The 17,250-nt window shown below is 48.8% G+C and overlaps 1 protein-coding gene across 3 annotated transcripts in view; it reads left to right on the top strand.

Annotated features, from left to right (window-relative positions):
* C3H16orf45 (chromosome 3 C16orf45 homolog) overlaps nt 1-17,250 on the top strand; it is a 138,718-nt gene that overhangs the window by 86,498 nt on the left and 34,970 nt on the right. For all 3 annotated transcript variants that reach the window (XM_021086174.1, XM_021086175.1, XM_021086173.1), the window contains exon 2: nt 318-441. In XM_021086174.1, coding sequence (XP_020941833.1) covers nt 318-441 — 124 coding nt within the window. The remainder of the gene's footprint in view (nt 1-317; nt 442-17,250) is intronic.

Genomic DNA, 17,250 nt, shown 5'->3' with positions numbered 1-17,250 from the left:
GGTCATGATCCAGGGGACCAGAGGCTCAGAACAGGACCAGGCAGGAAATGTCAAGTCACCGTGTATGACCTTGAACAGGTTTTGGTGACCCTGCCCGAGCCTCTTCTTTTCTTGCAACGGGGTTCCCATGGAAACGTACTTTCCACTTTCCCAAGGGCTCGCTCACAAACATACACTTGCAGCACCATCCGAGATCTCTGTGCCCCTCTTGGGGTGTGAAGGTCGCTGGAGCAAGGTCAGGGCTGTCCTGAGGGAATTCTTGAAAACTGGTGCAGCCTTCTCCGCCTTGACACCTGCGTTTTGTGTCTTCTTCCCAGATCATCTGGACATCATTTCCATGGCCGAGACAACCATGATGCCAGAGGAGATCGAGCTGGAGATGGCGAAAATCCAGCGTCTCCGGGAAGTCTTGGTCCGACGGGAGTCTGAGCTCAGGTTTATGTGAGTGCTTGCTCCGGGGAAGTGGCTGAGACAAGGGAGGGCTGGGAAGGGGTCTGGAGGGGGCGGAGGCCAGAGAACCTGATATTTCCTGTTTATTACTCTGTGCTGGGCCCTGGGATAAAGACATTACTTTTTTTTTTTAATCTTATTTGATTCACCACCTAGAGAAGTGTATATTGAAATTTTAAATGTATCCTGTTTTTCTTTTTTGGCCACCCTGTGGCATGTGGAGTTCCCAGGCAGGGATCAAATCCAAGCTGCAGTTGTACCCTACACCACTGCTGTGACAGTGCTGGACCCTTAACCCACTGTGCTGGGCCAGGGATCAAACCTTTGTCCCAGTGCTGCAGAGACACCGACCCCATTGCGCCACAGCGGGAGCTCCTAAATGTATCCTGTTTAAAACAGGACTCTAGGAGTTCCCTGGTGGCCTAGCAGTTAAGGATTAGGCATTGTCACTGCTGTGGCTCAGGTTTAGTCCCTGGCCCGGAACTTCAGCATACCCCACACGTGGCCAAAATAAAAAAATAAATAAGACCTTATAGTTGAGATTGAGTTTAGGCCAGTTTGACTCCAAAGCCCAAGCTCTTTGTGTACTACCCACTGGAGAAGAGAAAGGGAAGAGAGAGATGGGGACCCCAGGGTGGTCCCCTGTGCTGCTGTCATTAAATGCACATACTCTGGGTCAGATAGGTTTGAGATTTTCAAAAGCTGGGTGAGCTTGGGCAAGTAACTTAGCCTCTCTGAGCTTCAGTTCCCTCATGTGTAAAATGGGGAAAAGTAATAATATGGGGAAAAGTAATAATACCGCTCTCCTGGGGTCACTAGCCCCCCCTAAGTCGCATGATTTGCAAATCCATTGTCTACAGAGCACAGCATTGCTGAGAAATTACAGGTTATTTTTCAAGAGAAACGATGCTTATAAAAACTGGGCTCTGGCAGATAAACAGCGAGAGTTTAGAAGCAAAACAGGAGTTCCCATTGTGGCTCAGCGGTAATGAATCTGACTAGTATCCATAAGGATGCTGGTTCACTGCCTGGCCTTGCTCAGTGGGTTAAGGATTCAGCATTGCCATAGCTGTGGTGTAGGTCGCAGACGTGGCTCGGATCCCGTGTTGCTGTAGCTGTGGTGTAGGCCAGTGGCTCCAGCTCTGATTGGACCCTTAGTCTGGGAACCTCCATACGCCGTGGGTGTGGCCCTAAAAAGCTAAATAAATAAAGTAAATAAATAAATAAATGCAAACAAAAACAAACCTTTGCTGGAAAGTACAGTGACATCATGCTTTCCCAGGCATGAGCTAAGCACCGGTCGCCCATTCTTTTGTATTATTTTCTTTTCTTTTCTTTTTTTTGTGTTTTTCCTTTTCTGGGGCTGCTCCCGCGACATATGGAGGTTCCCAGGCTAGGGGTCCAATCGGAGCTGTACCCACCAGCCTACACCAGAGCCACAGCAACGCAGGGTCTGAACCGCCTCTTCGACCTACACCACAGCTCATGGCAACGCCGGATCCTTAACCCACTGAGTGAGGCCAGGGATCAAACCCACAACCTCATGGTTCCTAGTCGGATTCATTAACCACTGCACCACGACGGGAACTCCTTGTATTATTTTCTTATTAGATTCCACATATAGGCGATATCATCCATTTGTCTTTCTCTGTCCGATTTACTTCACTCAGTATGATGGTCTCGAGGTCTGTCCGTGCTGCCGACTGTAAATTGGTGCAACCGCCATGGAGGACAGTGCGGAGACTAAATATACAGCTACCTTAGGATCCAGCAGCCCCACTCCTGGGCATCTATCTGGAGAAAACCGTCGTTCAAAAAGATACAGACACCCCTCGCCCGTTCTTCCTCCGAGTTCTCCCAGCTCCCTGAGGCCAGTTGTGGGATGATCCCAGTTGGCAGATGAGGAGACGGAGGCTCAGAGAAGTTAACACCCTGCTCAGGGCCTCCCAGCAGGGGTACAAAGGGGAGGTAGGAATAAGACCCAGTTCTTCCTGCCCGTCAAACCCGTATTCTCGCTTCATGTTACATGACTTTCTCTCTCACCCCGTGAGATGCTACTTCTTTTAAGGTTTTTATGTTTTCTGTTATAGCTGATGGACAGGGTTCTGTCAATTTCTCCTGTACAGCAAAGTGACCCAGTGATACATTTATACCTTCCGTTTCTCTTTTTATAATGATTTTTATTTTTTCTGTTACAGTTGATGGACAGGGTTCTGTCAGTTTTCTGCTGTACAGCAAAGTGACCCAGTTACACACACACACGTATGCATTCTTTTCTCTCACATTATCATGCGCCGTCGTAAGTGACTAGATCGGGTTCCCAGTGCTGCCCAGCAGGATCGCATTGCTCATCTGCACGTTCTTTTTCTCACCTTATCCTCCGTCATGTTCCGTCACAAGGGACCAGATACAGTTCCCTGTGCTGCACAGCAGGAGATGGATGTTAACAGCTGCCCTTTATTCAGCTCTCCGCATGTGTCAGACCCTGCGCTAAATGCTTCTCATGCTGAAGTGTCTCTTCTCACAGAAGCCCTTAAGGAAGGTTCTAGAACATTCCTACTTTACAGATAGGACATCCTCCCTTTTATCTGGGAATAAACTAAACCACTGCAAGAGTGTTAAAACAATCGCTCCCTCCAGTGTTTGTTTGGTTTTTTGTTTTGTTTTTGAGAGAACTTGATGAAGGGTTGGTTGTGGGGGAGAAGGACCAGCCAGGACTACAGATTCTGCTAGGTCCCTGGTGATTCCAGCAGTGGAGACACCAGGGTTGGATATGGTGAGAGTGGGAGGCCTGGGGGTCACCCAGGTAGAGCTGAGTGACCGGAGGCTCTGTATCTGAGTCTGAGGCGGTGGGGGGACCGGCTCAGCCGCACATCTGAGGTCACTGGGTTCCAGCCTTGAGTCCCTGTGTCAACGAGTGGGCAGAAGCAACAAGGATTCGGGTCCAGGGTCAGGCCCTGCTGACATGTCCACACTGCTTGCTCTTGTGGATGGAGTTGGAATACATGGCCAAGTCAGCTCTCAAACTTTTGGTGAAAGTTTAGGGAAAAACTGGAGTTCCTGCTGTGTCTATGTGTGTGTGTTTTAAAGGTCCAGCACTGCTGCGGCTGTGGTGTAGACTGGCAGCTGTGGCTCCGATTCAGTCCCTAGCCCAGGAACGTCCATATGCTGCAGGTGCAGTCATTTTAAAAAAAGAAAAAAAAAAAAGAAAGAATATGGGAGAACTGGAGGTCTCTGGTGGCTCAGTGGGTTAAGGATCCCGTGTTGTCACTGCTGTGGCACAGGTTTGATCCCTGGCCCCGGCACATCTGCATGTTGTAGGTATGGCCAAGAAAAGAATCTGGAAGAACTGAGAGTTAAGTGGCAACAGGAGGATTTATGGTTAGGAGTTCCCATCGTGGCTCAGTGGTAAACGAATCCAACTAGGAACCATGGGGTTGTGGGTTTGATCCCTGGCCTTGCTCAGTGGGTTAAGGATCCGGCGTTGCCATGAGCTGTGGTGTAGGTCGCAGATGTGGCTTGGATCTGGCACGGCTGTGGCTGTGGTGTAGGCCAGTGGCTACAGCTCCAATTAGACCCCTAGCCTGGGAACCTCCATATGCCACAGGAGCGGCCCTAGAAAAGGCAAAAAGGCAAAAAAAAAAAAAAAGAGGATTTAGGGTTATTACCCTTTATAAATAATACATACCACATGAATGCAAAGTAAAAGTCTTTCTTTTTCCCATCTGTCTTTAATCCCAATTCATAGAAGTGACCTCTGTTAATGGTATTGGTTTTGATTAATTCTGGTGGATAGTTTTAGGCCTGTTCCTCTGTTTCTTAGGATGTAACCATTAGTCCGTATGTAACCCTACAGAACAAGGATTCAGTTAGTGTCTGGACCTTGTGTTAATGTCTTCTTTTTGGTTTTATACTTCCAATTTTTTTCACTTTCTCCAAGAGTACAGAACTTATATTTGGTTCTAAAACTATAATTAAGCTTATGTTCTTATCTACAGGTGATTTCTCATATTAAAAATATATCACTGGAGTTCCCATCGTGGCTCAGTGGTTAATGAATCTGACTAGGAACCATGGGGTTGCCTGTTCGATCCCTGGCCTTGCTCAGTGGGTTAAGGATCTGGCGTTGCCATGAGCTGTGGTGTAGGTCAAAGATGCAGCTCAGATCCTGAGTTTCTGTGGCTGTGGCGTAGGCCAGCGGCTACAGCTCTGATTGGACCCCTATCCTGGGAACCTCCATATGCCACCAGAAGCGGCCCTAGAAAAAGCAAAAAGACCAAAAAAAAAAATATATATATATATATATATCACTAGGGGAGTTCCCATTGTGGCTCAGTGGTAAGGAACCCAACTAGGATCCATGAGGACGAGGGTTCGATCCCTGGCCTTGCTCTGTGGGTTAAAGATCCAGCGTTGCCTTGAGCTGTGGTGTAGGTCATAGACGCGGCTGGGATCCGACATGGCTGTGGTTGTGGCGTAGGCAGGTGGCTATAGCTCTGAGTCAACCCCTAGCCTGGGAACTTCCATATGTATGGATGCAGCCCAAGACAACACACACACACACACACACACACACACACGGAGTTTTCTGGTGGCCTAATGGTTAAGGATCCGGCTTGGGTGGGCTAAGTCCCCCTGGCTACAGCTCTGAGTCAACCCCTAGCCTGGGAACTTCCATATGTATGGATGCAGCCCAAGACCACACACACACACACACACACACACACACACACGTGGAGTTTTCTGGTGGCCTAACGGTTAAGGATCTGGCTTGGGTGGGCTCAGTCCCCAGGCAGGGAACTTCCCCATGCCAAAGGAGGTGCAACCAAAAAAAAAAAAAAAAAAAAAAGGTAAAAATAGGTCATTAGCGTTTACAACACACTCCTGATGTTTTAAAAGGACGACAGAGAACATGAGTTTTGCTTTAAAGTATGAAAGCGTCCCCGTCAGCCCACAGGTGCTCACAGGAGCCAAAGTTGCTTTTGCAGCAGTGGCTGTCACTGAGCATATACTGACCTTTGCATCGTGTGTGTGCGTGTGTGTGTGTGTGTGTGTGTGTGTGTGTATTACACCCGCACCTGGCACATGCCTGGAACATACGCAAGTGCTCAAAGACAGGAATAGCTAACACTAAGCTCTAGCCTTGTGATCGCACTAAATGTCCCCCTCGTGGCGGTGAGCCTGACCCCTTAGCGACAAATGTCAGCAGTAGACACTTGACTAAATCAAATTATCTAAAGGATACAGAAGGGTGTCAAGGCAGTCAGGACACATTTCGGGGGCTCAGTGGCATCCTCCGGGGGAGGGGCTGGCTTCTTGGCCCCGGGGAAGTCTTGCTGGCAGCCTGCAGACGGCAGTGGGTGATAAGGAGCGCTCCTTCCTCAGGCCCAGCCTTTAGGGAATGTGGTCTTCCCTGGAGGTACACCCCCCTTGTCAATCTCCGAGATGCAGGGTGGACGCTGGGCTGGCCGGGGCAAAGATCCCAGCCCACGCGGACCTGGAGAACACCTCATCCATCATCTGCAGCCTCTTGGGCTGACAGGCTGTGCGTGGACCGTTCCTGAGTTCCAAGCCAGGCCCTCCCAGCACTGTAGGGTTTATCATACAAGTGGGTCCTATCCTTGTCTCCATTTTAGAGAAGAGGGAATTGGTGGTTAAGAAATGTACCCGAGGAGTTCCCGTCATGGCGCAGTGGTTAATGAATCCGACTAGGAACCATGAGGTTGCGGGTTCAGCCCCTGCCCTTGCTCAGTGGGTTAAGGATCCGGCGTTGCTGTGAGCTGTGGTGTAGGTTGCAGACGCGGCTCGGATCCCGCGTTGCTGTGGCTCTGGCGTAGGCCGGTGGCTAGAGCTCCGATTGGACCCCTAGCCTGGGAACCTCCATATGCCGTGGGAGTGGCCCCAAAGAAATAGCAAAAAGACAAAAAAAAAAAAAAAAAAGAAATGTACCCGATGTTGCGTTAGCTAATTTGTAGCCAAGCTAGGATGCACTCTGACGCCGATGTTTTTATTAAGTGAATGAATGAGGGAGGGAAGGAAGGAACGAGGGAAGAGAGAGAGAGAGAGAGAGAGAGGAAGGAGGGAAGCTCTGAATGTATCTACTCCTCTAATGTCTTAGGAGTTCCCTAGTGGCTCAGCAGGCTAAGGATCCAGCGCTTCACTGCTGTGGCTCTGGTTACAGCTGTGGTGTGGGTTTGATCCCTGGCCCAAGAGCTTCCACCTGCCACAGGTACAGCTAAACACTAATCATGCTTTAAAGAGCATAAGCTTCTGAGGGCAGGAATCTTAGTCCGGTCTTCACTGTTGGATTTTTTCAGCATTTTAAACAGTGCCTGGCACTTATTAGGCCAGTTGGTGTTGGTTGAATTGTGCAAAAAATTATTCTTTCGCACTCCGTCCTTATCCCAGCATGCTTGTATTTGCATTCATGCTTGTGTGCGTGTGCACTTACGCGCGCGCGCACACACACACACTGTAAATCAACTGTAATAGAAAAAATAAAAATCTTAAAGAGATAATGGCCTCAGAGGACATGGCCTGGTCCATGGCTTTAAAGAATACATACATATATGTATTTATATACATATATGTATATGCATATATGTACACACACACACACACACACGAGATCCCCTGGCACAGGGTAAGAGGGAAATAGAGTTTCAGACCATACTAAGCATCCACAGGCTCAGGTGGGGAAGCGCAAAGTGAGGGGAAGGTGACAGCACTTGACAGAAACAGTCGCAGGGACTGTAGCTGGAATAACCAGGCTGGGGTTGGTTTGATCACACCTGCTCAGAAGTCGTCAAGTGAATACCCATCAGTTCCCGCGGAGACTGTGAGTCAGATCACATCTTCTCACTTTCCCCATCTCCTGCTCTGTTGGCTCTTTCGGCTCTTTCGGGAAAAGGTCTAAAGGCTGCTGTCCCAACACCCTCAACATTCAGCATTATTCTTTCATGCTGGCCCTTTCCTCTGGGACTCATGGCTTCTGCTGGTTCTCTCCCACCCTCCTTTCCCTCCCAGGAACTAGCATGAACTCCTAAGAAATGAGTTTGGCAGTGGGGTCAGGATCCGGTGTTGCCGTGAGCTGTGGTGTAGGTCGCAGACGTGGCTCGGTCCCGCGTGGCTGTGGTTGCGGTCTAGGCCAGCAGCTGTAGTTCCAGTCAGACCCCTAGCCTGTGAACCTCCATCTGCTGAGGGTGCAGCCCTAAAAATACAAAAGAAAAAAGAAATGAGCTTGGGGTCATCCTGGCTCTCTCATGTCCTTGCCTATGACCTTGGGCAAAAGAACTGCTGTCCACTGCAGGCACTGAAATACTACAGACATGCTATGCGTGTTGTATGCATTTGCTCACTTATTTTAGCTTATTGAGTCCTCATAAGAACGCTGAGGGGGTGGGGTCCATCCCTTCTCTTTTATGGATGAGGAAACTGAAGTTAGAAAGGTCAAGCCATTCCTTCAAGGTCACCAGCTAGGATGGGTGGATCTGGGATTTGGGCCCAAGGTGTCTGTCCCAGAGGCAGAGCCCTGGACTCTAAGTTAGTCTGTCCTCTTTATTCCCAGCAGAAGGATCCCGGTTCTCTTTGCCTCACTCTTCTAGAATGCAAAGACAAAACTCCTGGTTGGATGCCCACAATCCCAGTGGGGTTTTGTCTTGTTCCGCTGTGTTGAATTGAGTTGGGTGGAAGCTTCAGGGATTCCACTGAATCAGGCTTTGGACGTTTTCATACCCTTTCTCTGGAGGGAAGTGATTTATTTCGTGCTTGCCAGTCAAGGTTTTCAAGTCAGCCTGCTGGGAATTTGCGGTCACACCCCATGCTGATAAGGTTCTCAAGGGATTACAAGAATCAGCATTGACAGAATCTTCACTGTGAGTCCAGCCCTGTGCTGAGCCCTGTCCATGTATTACCACATCACCTACGAAAAGGGTCTACTAGGAGTTCCCTGGTGGTGCAGCGGGTTAAGGATCCGGTGTCATCACTGCTGTGGCTTGGGTCAGTGCTGTGGCGAGGGTTTGATCCCTGGCCTGGGAACTTCTGCATACCTCGGGTGCAGCCAAAAAAGAAAAGTGTTTACTCATGGAAGGATGAATCAAGAGTGCCCCCAGCATCCCCGCTTGCCCTGAGTGAGGATCACAAGGTCAGGTTCAGAGAAAGGCTGAGTGACCTCGGCAGGCACGCATCTCCACCGCGCGTGTGGTGCATCTGCACCGTGTCCTCCCTTAGCTTGTACCCTGGGTTTCAAGGTGCTAAATGGTGTTCAGAGATCTCCCTCTTGAACTCTGGTAATTTTATGAGCTTCATTTGAACAAATCAATAAAACCACCAGGATCCCCCAGCAAGCCTCTTTAATTGGCGGCAAATGTCCGGGAGGAAAAAGCTTGAAGCCTCCTTTGTTCCATCCTGGACCCTCCCCGTCACCCACCTCCTAGGCCCTCCCTCGGCTGCCTCATCCCCGTGCCCCTCGCTGTCCTGGCCTACGGAGGCTGTCAGCAGCTCAGACTCATTTTCTCACCCCTAATTCCAGCACTGACTCACACCATTAGCTTTTTCATGACTCCTTCCGCAGCCCCTGCTGGCCCACCTCGGCACTTCTGCATCTTCTGTACAAGCCTGGTCCTGCTGTTTATCTGGGTTTCAGATAATTAAGTATCTCCGGCCTCTGAACGGGGGTGGGGTGGGGGGCTGTTATCTTCATTTTACACCGGCTTGCAGGATTGGCATGGGAGGGATAATGGGCTCTGGGCAGCCATGGCTTTTAATCAACATGAGTCAGGCCTGCAGTGGGCCAGCGAGGTGGGTGTGGGAAGGACAGATTTCAGGAGCAAAGCCCTTAAGTTCCAGTATTTCCAGCCTCTGGGCTTGGACCCCAGGAATTGCAAATTATGAAGGTGGACTGAGAGTGGTGAAGTGGTCAGGCCCTGGGCAGAGATTCAGGGTGCGTGGTGGGGAGTGTGTGAGTTGTACACAGCTTTTGGAATACTTGGTCTGCTGGGCAGTGTTCTAAATTTTAATGCATTGATTCCTTTAACCCTCACTACACTAAATAGATGTGCAACATCCCCCTCCCCATTTTCAGATGAGGAAACTAATGCACAGAGAGGTCAAGTAACTTGCCCAGGGTTGCACAGGGTCCATTAAACAGTAGACAGCATTCTGGGTCCAGGGTCCATGATCTCAACCATTAGGCTTTAGGGTCTCTCAACTGTTTTTTGTTTGTTTTGGGGTTTTGTTTTTGTTTTTGTTTTTGGTCTTGTTAGGGCCATACCCACCAAAGCATATGGAAGTTCCCAGGCTTGGGGTCCAGTCGGAGCTATAGCTGCTGGCCTGCGCCACAGCCACAGCAATGTGGGATCCAAGCCATGTCTGCAACCAACACCACAGCTCCTGGCAACACCAGATCCTTAACCACTGAGTGAGGCCAGAGATCGAACCTATGTCCTCATGGATACTAGTCGGGCTCGTTACTGCTGAGCCACGGCCTCTGAGCCATGATGGGAACTCCTCTCCACTGGTTTTGAACCCCAGTTGTACTTCTTACCAACTTTGGGGCCAGGAGTAAATCTTTTGCCCTATTCCAGCCTCAGTTTCTCCGTCTGTACAATGGGATGTTGATGTAACAAGAGATAGAAAAAGAGGACACATGAACGTGAGTGGCTCTTCCTAGGTAATAAGCAGATCAGAATTCCCTTCTCAGAGTTCGCTTTGTGGCTCAGTGGGTTAAGAACCTGGCATTGTTTGATCCCTGGCCTCACTCAGTGTGTGAAGGATCTGGTGTTGTCACAAGCTATGGCATAGCTCGCAGATGCGGCTCGGATCTACCGTTGCCATGGCTGTGGCAGAGGCCAGCAACTGCAGCTTTGCTTTGACTCCTGACCCCTAAAAAGAAACAAATTCCCTTCCCTTTTTTAACTGTTGACACTGCACTTTAAGGGAGAATGGAGGATCAGGCCTGCTTAGTTCTCTGCAGAGACAACCCAGAAAACATCCCCCTTCCCCAGAAGCTGAGGAATGGCTCTCAACCAATCAAGTCCAACTCTACTCTGGGGCCTTGACTTTATTATTGTATTGTCATTAAAATTTTTTCATATGCACCTGCATTCCTTTTCCATTTAATGAGCTGGTGATTCTGAAGCCTGTTAGGAAAAGCTTCAAGCCAAGGGCAGAATGAAGCATGTGCTTTTATGTAACTTGACACCTCTCGGCCCCGTGCGGCAGCTCTGCGTCACTTTGGTTGCACTCTGGGTTTTAAATAGCATCGCCGAGGAACAGGTCACTTGCCAGAGCCACTGTACATATGAGGTGGGAAGAGATGTCTTTAACTGCACAAGATCTAAAAAGCAATGTGTCTTGGACAAAATGTACCAAGAATTTGAGAAATTGGGGGAGAAAGGGAGGAAGAAGGCCTCAAAGGAAGAGTCATGTTCCAGGTGAGGCCTCTGAATGGAAGGACCTTCCTGAATTTCTTTTTTTTTTTAAATTATAGTTCCTGTGGCTCTGGCATAGGCTGGTGGCTACAGCTCCGATTAGACTTCTAGCATGGGAACCTCCATATGCTGCGGGAGCGGCCCTAGAAGAGGCAAAAAGACAAAGAGAGAGAGAAAGAAAGAAAGTATAGTTGATTTGCCATGTTTCTTCAATTTCTGTTGTACAGCAAAGTGAGCGAATCACACACAGTTCCCTGAGCTGTTCAGTAGGACTCCATTGTCCATCCATTCCAGATATCACAGTTTGCAACCACCGACCCCAAACTCCCCGTCCATCCTGCTCTTTCCCCGCTACCCCCTGGGAATCTCAAGTCTTCTCTCCATATCTGTGATCTGTTCCTGTTTTGTAGGTAGGATCATCTGTGCCGTATTTTAGATTCCACATGAAAGTGGTAACATACGGGATTCGTCTTTCTCTTTCTGACCTCCTTCACGTAGTATGAGAATCTCTAGTTCCACCCATGCTGCTGCAAATGGCATTATTTTGTTCTTTTTAATGGCTGAGTAGTATTCCCTTACGTATATGTACCATATCTTCTCAATCCATTCATTTGCTGGTGGACATTTAGGTTGTTTCCATGTCTTGGCTCTTGTGAATAGTGCTGCAATGAACATAGGGGTGCATGTATCTTTTTGAACGAAAGTTTTATCCAGATATATGCCCAAGAGTGGGATTGCTGGATCATATGATAGTTCTGTGTTTCGTTTTCTGAGGAACCTCCATACTGCTTTCATAGTGGTTGTACCAGTTTACATTCCCACCAACAATGAAGGAGGGTTCCCTTTTCTCCACACCCTCTCTAGCATTCATTATTTGTGGACTTGTTCATGATGGCCATTCTGACCTGTTAGAAGCGGTACCTCTTTGCAGTTTTTTTGTTTTCTTTTGGTTTTTTGGTGTTTTGTTTTTGTTTTTTAGGGTCATGCCTGCAGCTTCTGGAAGTTCCCTGGCTAGGGGTCAAATTGGAGCTACAGCTGCCAACCTACACCACTGTCACAGCAATGCTGGATCCTTAACCCACTGAGCGAAGTCAGGGGTTAAACCTGTGTCCTCATGGATACTAGTCAGGCTCGTTTCCACTGAGCCACAATGGGAACTCCCTCATTGCAGGTTTTTTTTTTTTTTTTTCCTGTCATAGTCATTATCATATTTATTTATGTATTTATTTATTATTATTTTTTAAATTTTATTTGCCCACTGTACAGCACGGGGATCAAGTTATATACATTGCATTTTTCCCCCCTCATTGCAGTTTTGATTTGCATTTCTCTAATAATTAGTGATGTTGAGCATTTTTTCATGTGCCTGTTTGCCATCTGTATGTCTTTGGAGAAATGTCTATTTAGGTCTTCTGCCCATTTTTCAATTGGGTTATTTGTTTCTTGTGGTTGTTGAGTTGTTTGTATATTTTAGAGATTAGAGCCTCATCAGTTGCATTGTTTGCAAAGATTTTCTCCCATTCTGTGGGTTGTCTTTTCGGTCTTTTTAATGGTTTCCCTTGCTGTGCGAAAGCTTTTGAGTTTAATGAGTTCCCATTGGTTTATTGGATCTTCCAGAATTTGTCAGCGTGTGGGGAGGTAAGGATGTGGGGGTGGGGATCTGAGCTGAGCAAATCGAGAAGGAAAGTCCCCCACTGGATAGGCTTCTGCTTTTCCACATTGCCTCTTAAAATCAGAACAAGCTTCAGCAAGTTCCCGTTGTGGCTCCATGGGTTAAGATCCCAACTAGGATCCATGAAGAGGCAGGTTCAATCCCTGGGTTCACTCAGTGGGTTAAAGGATCCAGCATTCGTGAGTTGTGTAGATCACAGATGCGGTTCAGATCTGACGTTGCTATGACTGTGGCATGGGCCTGCGGCTACAGCTCTGATTTCATTCCTAGCCCGGGAACCTCCATATGCTGTGGGAGTGGCCCTAAAAAGGAAAAAACAAAAACAAAAAACAAAAAGGATCCGGCATTGCTGTGAGCTGTGGTATAGGTCACAGAACGGCTTGGATCCCGTGTTGCTGTGGCTGTGGCTGTGGTGTAGGCTGGCGCCTACAGCTCTGATTCGACCCCTAGCCTGGGAACTTCCATATGCCGCTAGAGAGGCCCTAAAGAAACACGCACACACAAAATAAAACCACCCCCCCCCCACAAAATCAGAAGCTTCAGTAAAGGAAATTCTCTCTGGGAGCGGTCTTACCATAAAGGACTTCACCCTCTTGGCCCTAAAGGTCTCCTCCAACCCCGCTGGGCTCTGTGAGCTGGGAGGGGGCTCACCATAGCAGGCTCTTAGGAGGGGTTTCTTTTATGGGTCAACCTGCCTGGGCCATGGGGTGCCCAGATATTTGTTTAAACATCACTCCGGGGGGTGTGGGGCTGTGAAGGTGTTTCCAGCTGAGATTAACGTTGGAATCAGAGGGCGAAGCAAAGCGGATTGCCCTCCCCAGCGTGGGTGGGCCTCAGCCAAGCCGGTGAAGACCTTCAAGAGGACGAAAGGGCTGAGCAAGAAGGCTCTTTGCCTGACTGCGGAGCCTCGGCACCCTCACTCCGTGCCCTTGGACTTGAACCGCAAAAGCAACCTTTGGGGTCTCAAGCTTGCCAGCTTTAGACTGAAACTTATGCCATTGGTTCACGTCTCCAGGTTGCTGACTGTAGATCATGGGACTTTTCAGCCTCCGTAATCCTAAGAGCCAATTCCTTCTAATAAATCTATTTATGTCTGCCTGCCTGCCTGTCTGTCTGTCTGTCTGTCTATCTATCTATCTCTGTATATCTCCTGATATCTATCCAGGAGTTTCTCTCCTGGAGAGAGAGACAGAGTTTCTGCTCTGTATCACTGAATATGCACTGGTTCCATATTTCAATTAAGTTAAAATGACATAAAATGTAACGTACAGTCCTTCCGTAGTCCTAGCCACATTTCAAGTGCTCATCTGTCCATTGTAGCTGCTGCCTGTCCTCTTGGAAAGCACACATTTTTGTAGAACGTTTATTTCCATCATCACAGAAAATTCTATTAGGCACCTCTGTCCTAAAGAAACTCACACACGAGCACCAGGAAGCATGTTCCAGAATGTTCCCATCAGCCTTGTGGGTAATAGCAAAAAACCCAGGAACTCAGATGTTTATCAGCAGCAGAAATGGACAAATCAGGAGTTCCCATTTGCCCACTTGTGAGCCCATTTGTGGCTCAGCAGGATCTGACATTGTCTCTGTGAGGATGCGGGTTCGATTGGCCTCACTCAGTGGATTAAGGATCCAGCATTGCTGTAGCTGTGGTTTAGGTTGCAGCTGTGGTTCAGATTTCGATTCAGTTCCGGGCCAGGCCTGGGAACTTCCATATGCCACGGGTACAGCCAAAAAAATTTAAAAAAACATGAGCAGAAATTTAGCACAATTGAGTTCCTATTGTGGTTCAGCAGGAACAAACCAACTAGTATCCCTGAGGACGTGGGTTCGATCCCTGGCCTCACTCAGTGGGTTAAGGATCCGGCATTGCCGTGAGCTGTGGTGTAGGTCGCAGACTCGGATCGGATCCTGCGTTGCTGTGGCTGTGGTGTAGGCTGGTGGCTACTCCGATTTGACCCCTAGCCTGGGAACCTGAACAGGTGCGGCCCTAAAAAGACAAAAAAAAAGAAAGAAAAGAAATTTAGCCCAGTGCTTACGTCTGAGGGAAGGAGGAAAATATGAGGTAACGGGGTATATGAGGGTCACATATAGGTTATTATTTTACATAACTCTTTATAATTCTATAAACTGTATGTATGTGTTTTATGCACATTTTCCCCAAAGTTTTTATTGTGATGAAATATACATGGCACAAAGTTTACCATCTTAAACCCCCCCCTTTTTTTTGGTACCCATACCACAGCAGCGACCTGAGCCACTACAGTGACAATGCAGGATCCTTAACCCACTCGCCACCAGAGAACTTCTCATCTTAACCTTTTTTTTTTTTTTTTTTGCTTTTTAGGGCCGCACCTGCAGCATATGGAGGTTCCCAAGCTAGGGGTTGAATTGGAGTTACAGCCGCTGGCCTACACCACAGCCATAGCAACACAGAATCTGAGCCACATCTGCAACCTAGACCACAACTCACGGCAACACCGCATCCTTAACCCACTGAGCGAAGCCAGGGATTGAACCCATGACCTCATAGTTCCTAGTTGGATTCATCTCTACTGTGCCATGATGGGAACTCCAGAACTGAAATAGTTTTCAATTGTCCATTCTTCTCCGTCGCCATGGCCACCCCCAAGTCCGCATTCCCATCTCTGTCTTGGATCTCGAGAGCCCCCAGCCTTCTATCCTGCTGTCCTCCAGGCTGAGGCACTGCAGCCAGAGGAAGCGTCTCACAGTGCAGATCAGACCGAAGCTCCCAGCTTCTAGAACTTGTTAACGGGATAATGCTGGGGAGGTCCTGCTGGTCTGGTCCCACCCCCACTTTTCAGCTTCATCCATCCTCTGCCTGCAGCCCCCACCCCTGCTCTCCACGGGCCTCGTTTCAGTCCCCCAGCCACCACCACAGGGGCCTTTTTGTGTGTGCTGTTCCCTCTGCCTGGACACCCCCCACCCCCCCACCTCCCCTGGATAACTCCCCCCTCCTCCCAGGGCTCAGATCCAGCATCACTCACAAGGGGAAGCCTTCCCAGCACTTCCCTGCCTGTGCCCCGTCCTATGACTGTAACCAAGATCCTTTCCTTAGAAGCCTTTCCTCCATTTATATATGTATTTTTATTTGTTTTTCTTCCCTGCCACACCTGCAGCATATGGAGGTTCCCAGGCCAGGGGTGCTATCAGAGCTGCAGCTGCTGGCCTACACCACAGCCACAGTAACACCTGATCCGAGCTCCATCTGTGACCTGTGTTCCAGCTGTGGCAACGCTGGATCCTCTACCTGCTGAGCAAGGCCAGGGATCGAACCGGAATCCTCAGAGACCATGCTAGGTTCTTAACCTGCTGAATCACAGCGGGAGCTCCTCCTTCATCTATAAATCTGTATTCACCACCTCTCTTCTGCTCGATACTGGCCTTGAGGAGGACACAGGCTGAGCCATTTTTACTCCCAACATCAGCAGCGCCCAGCATGTGGTCAGTCTCAGAGTAAGTACTCGGTGAATATTTACCTAATAAATGAGCAAGGGCTCGACTTCCCTCCCCTTCCTGACTCATTTCAAGTAGGTCAGTCCATAGTATTCCTACTGAGGGACAGCGTGACTCAGCAGCTTGAGGTGTAGACACTTTTTACCAAGTGTATGAGTTTCCTGTGGCTGCTGTTGGTGGTCAACGTTGATGACTAAAACAACACTCACTTACGCTCTTGTCATTCTGGAAGCCAGAAGTTGGAAGTAGGATTCACTGGCTGCTTTCGATGTGTCTGCCGGCCCAGGCTGCTTCTGGAGGCTCCAGGGAGATGCCTTTTCCAAGCTTTTTCCCGTTTCTTTCTTTTTTTTTTTTTTTTTTTCTTTTTACAACCATGCCTGTGGCATGTGCTAGTTTCTGGGCCAGGGGTCTAATTGGATCTGCAGCAGTGGTCTACACCACAGCTACCACAACATTGGATCTGAGCCACATTTGTGACCTATACTGTAGCTTGTGGCAGTGTTGGATCTTGAACCCACTGAGTGAGGGCCAGGGACCAAACCTGCATCCTCCCAGAGATAACATCGGGTTCCCACTCCGCTGAGCCACAATGAGAAGCCACTTTCCTGTCTCCGGAGCTGCATTTCTGGCGTTCCCTTCCTTCATCGGCAATGACAGCAGCGTGGAATCATCCGGTCTCTGCTGACATCGTCACATCTCCTCTCTTCTGTGTCAGATCTTCCTCTGTTTCCCTCTTAAAAGGATACTTGTGAAGACATTTAAGCCCTATCTGTATAATCCAGGATGATCCTTCTATCCCAAGAGCCTTAATTTAATCACACCTGCAAAGTCCCATTTGCCATATAAGGTGACACAGCCAAAGGTTCCAGGGGATTAGGGAGGGGCTCTTAGAGGGACATTATTCAGCTGCCCACATTAAGCGATTACAACCATTCCTTTAAGGGCTAGGGCTCTGTGCAGAGCTGGAGTCCCAGCGTGGCAGGGATGGTGACAGGAATGGCCATGGCAATGCCAGGTGGATGGGAGAACAACATACACCATGCAGAGAACTCGCCTTGCTTCAGTGGATGCTCAGTTTTCATCCTTCTTTGAAATCTCCTGGAGAAAAAGCAGAGAGACTGAGAGAGAGAGAGAGAGAGAGAGGGCAAGCGTGCTCAGCGGTGCATGCACGGTGGCCTGGCAGTTAAGGGTTTCCCCCTACTTGCTTGTTTCCGGAAAGCT

Source organism: Sus scrofa, chromosome 3 (assembly GCF_000003025.6).
Source record: "Sus scrofa isolate TJ Tabasco breed Duroc chromosome 3, Sscrofa11.1, whole genome shotgun sequence".
NCBI lineage: Eukaryota > Metazoa > Chordata > Mammalia > Artiodactyla > Suidae > Sus > Sus scrofa.
Note: the sequence above shows the minus strand (reverse complement) of the source record. Positions and strands in the feature narration are given on the sequence as shown.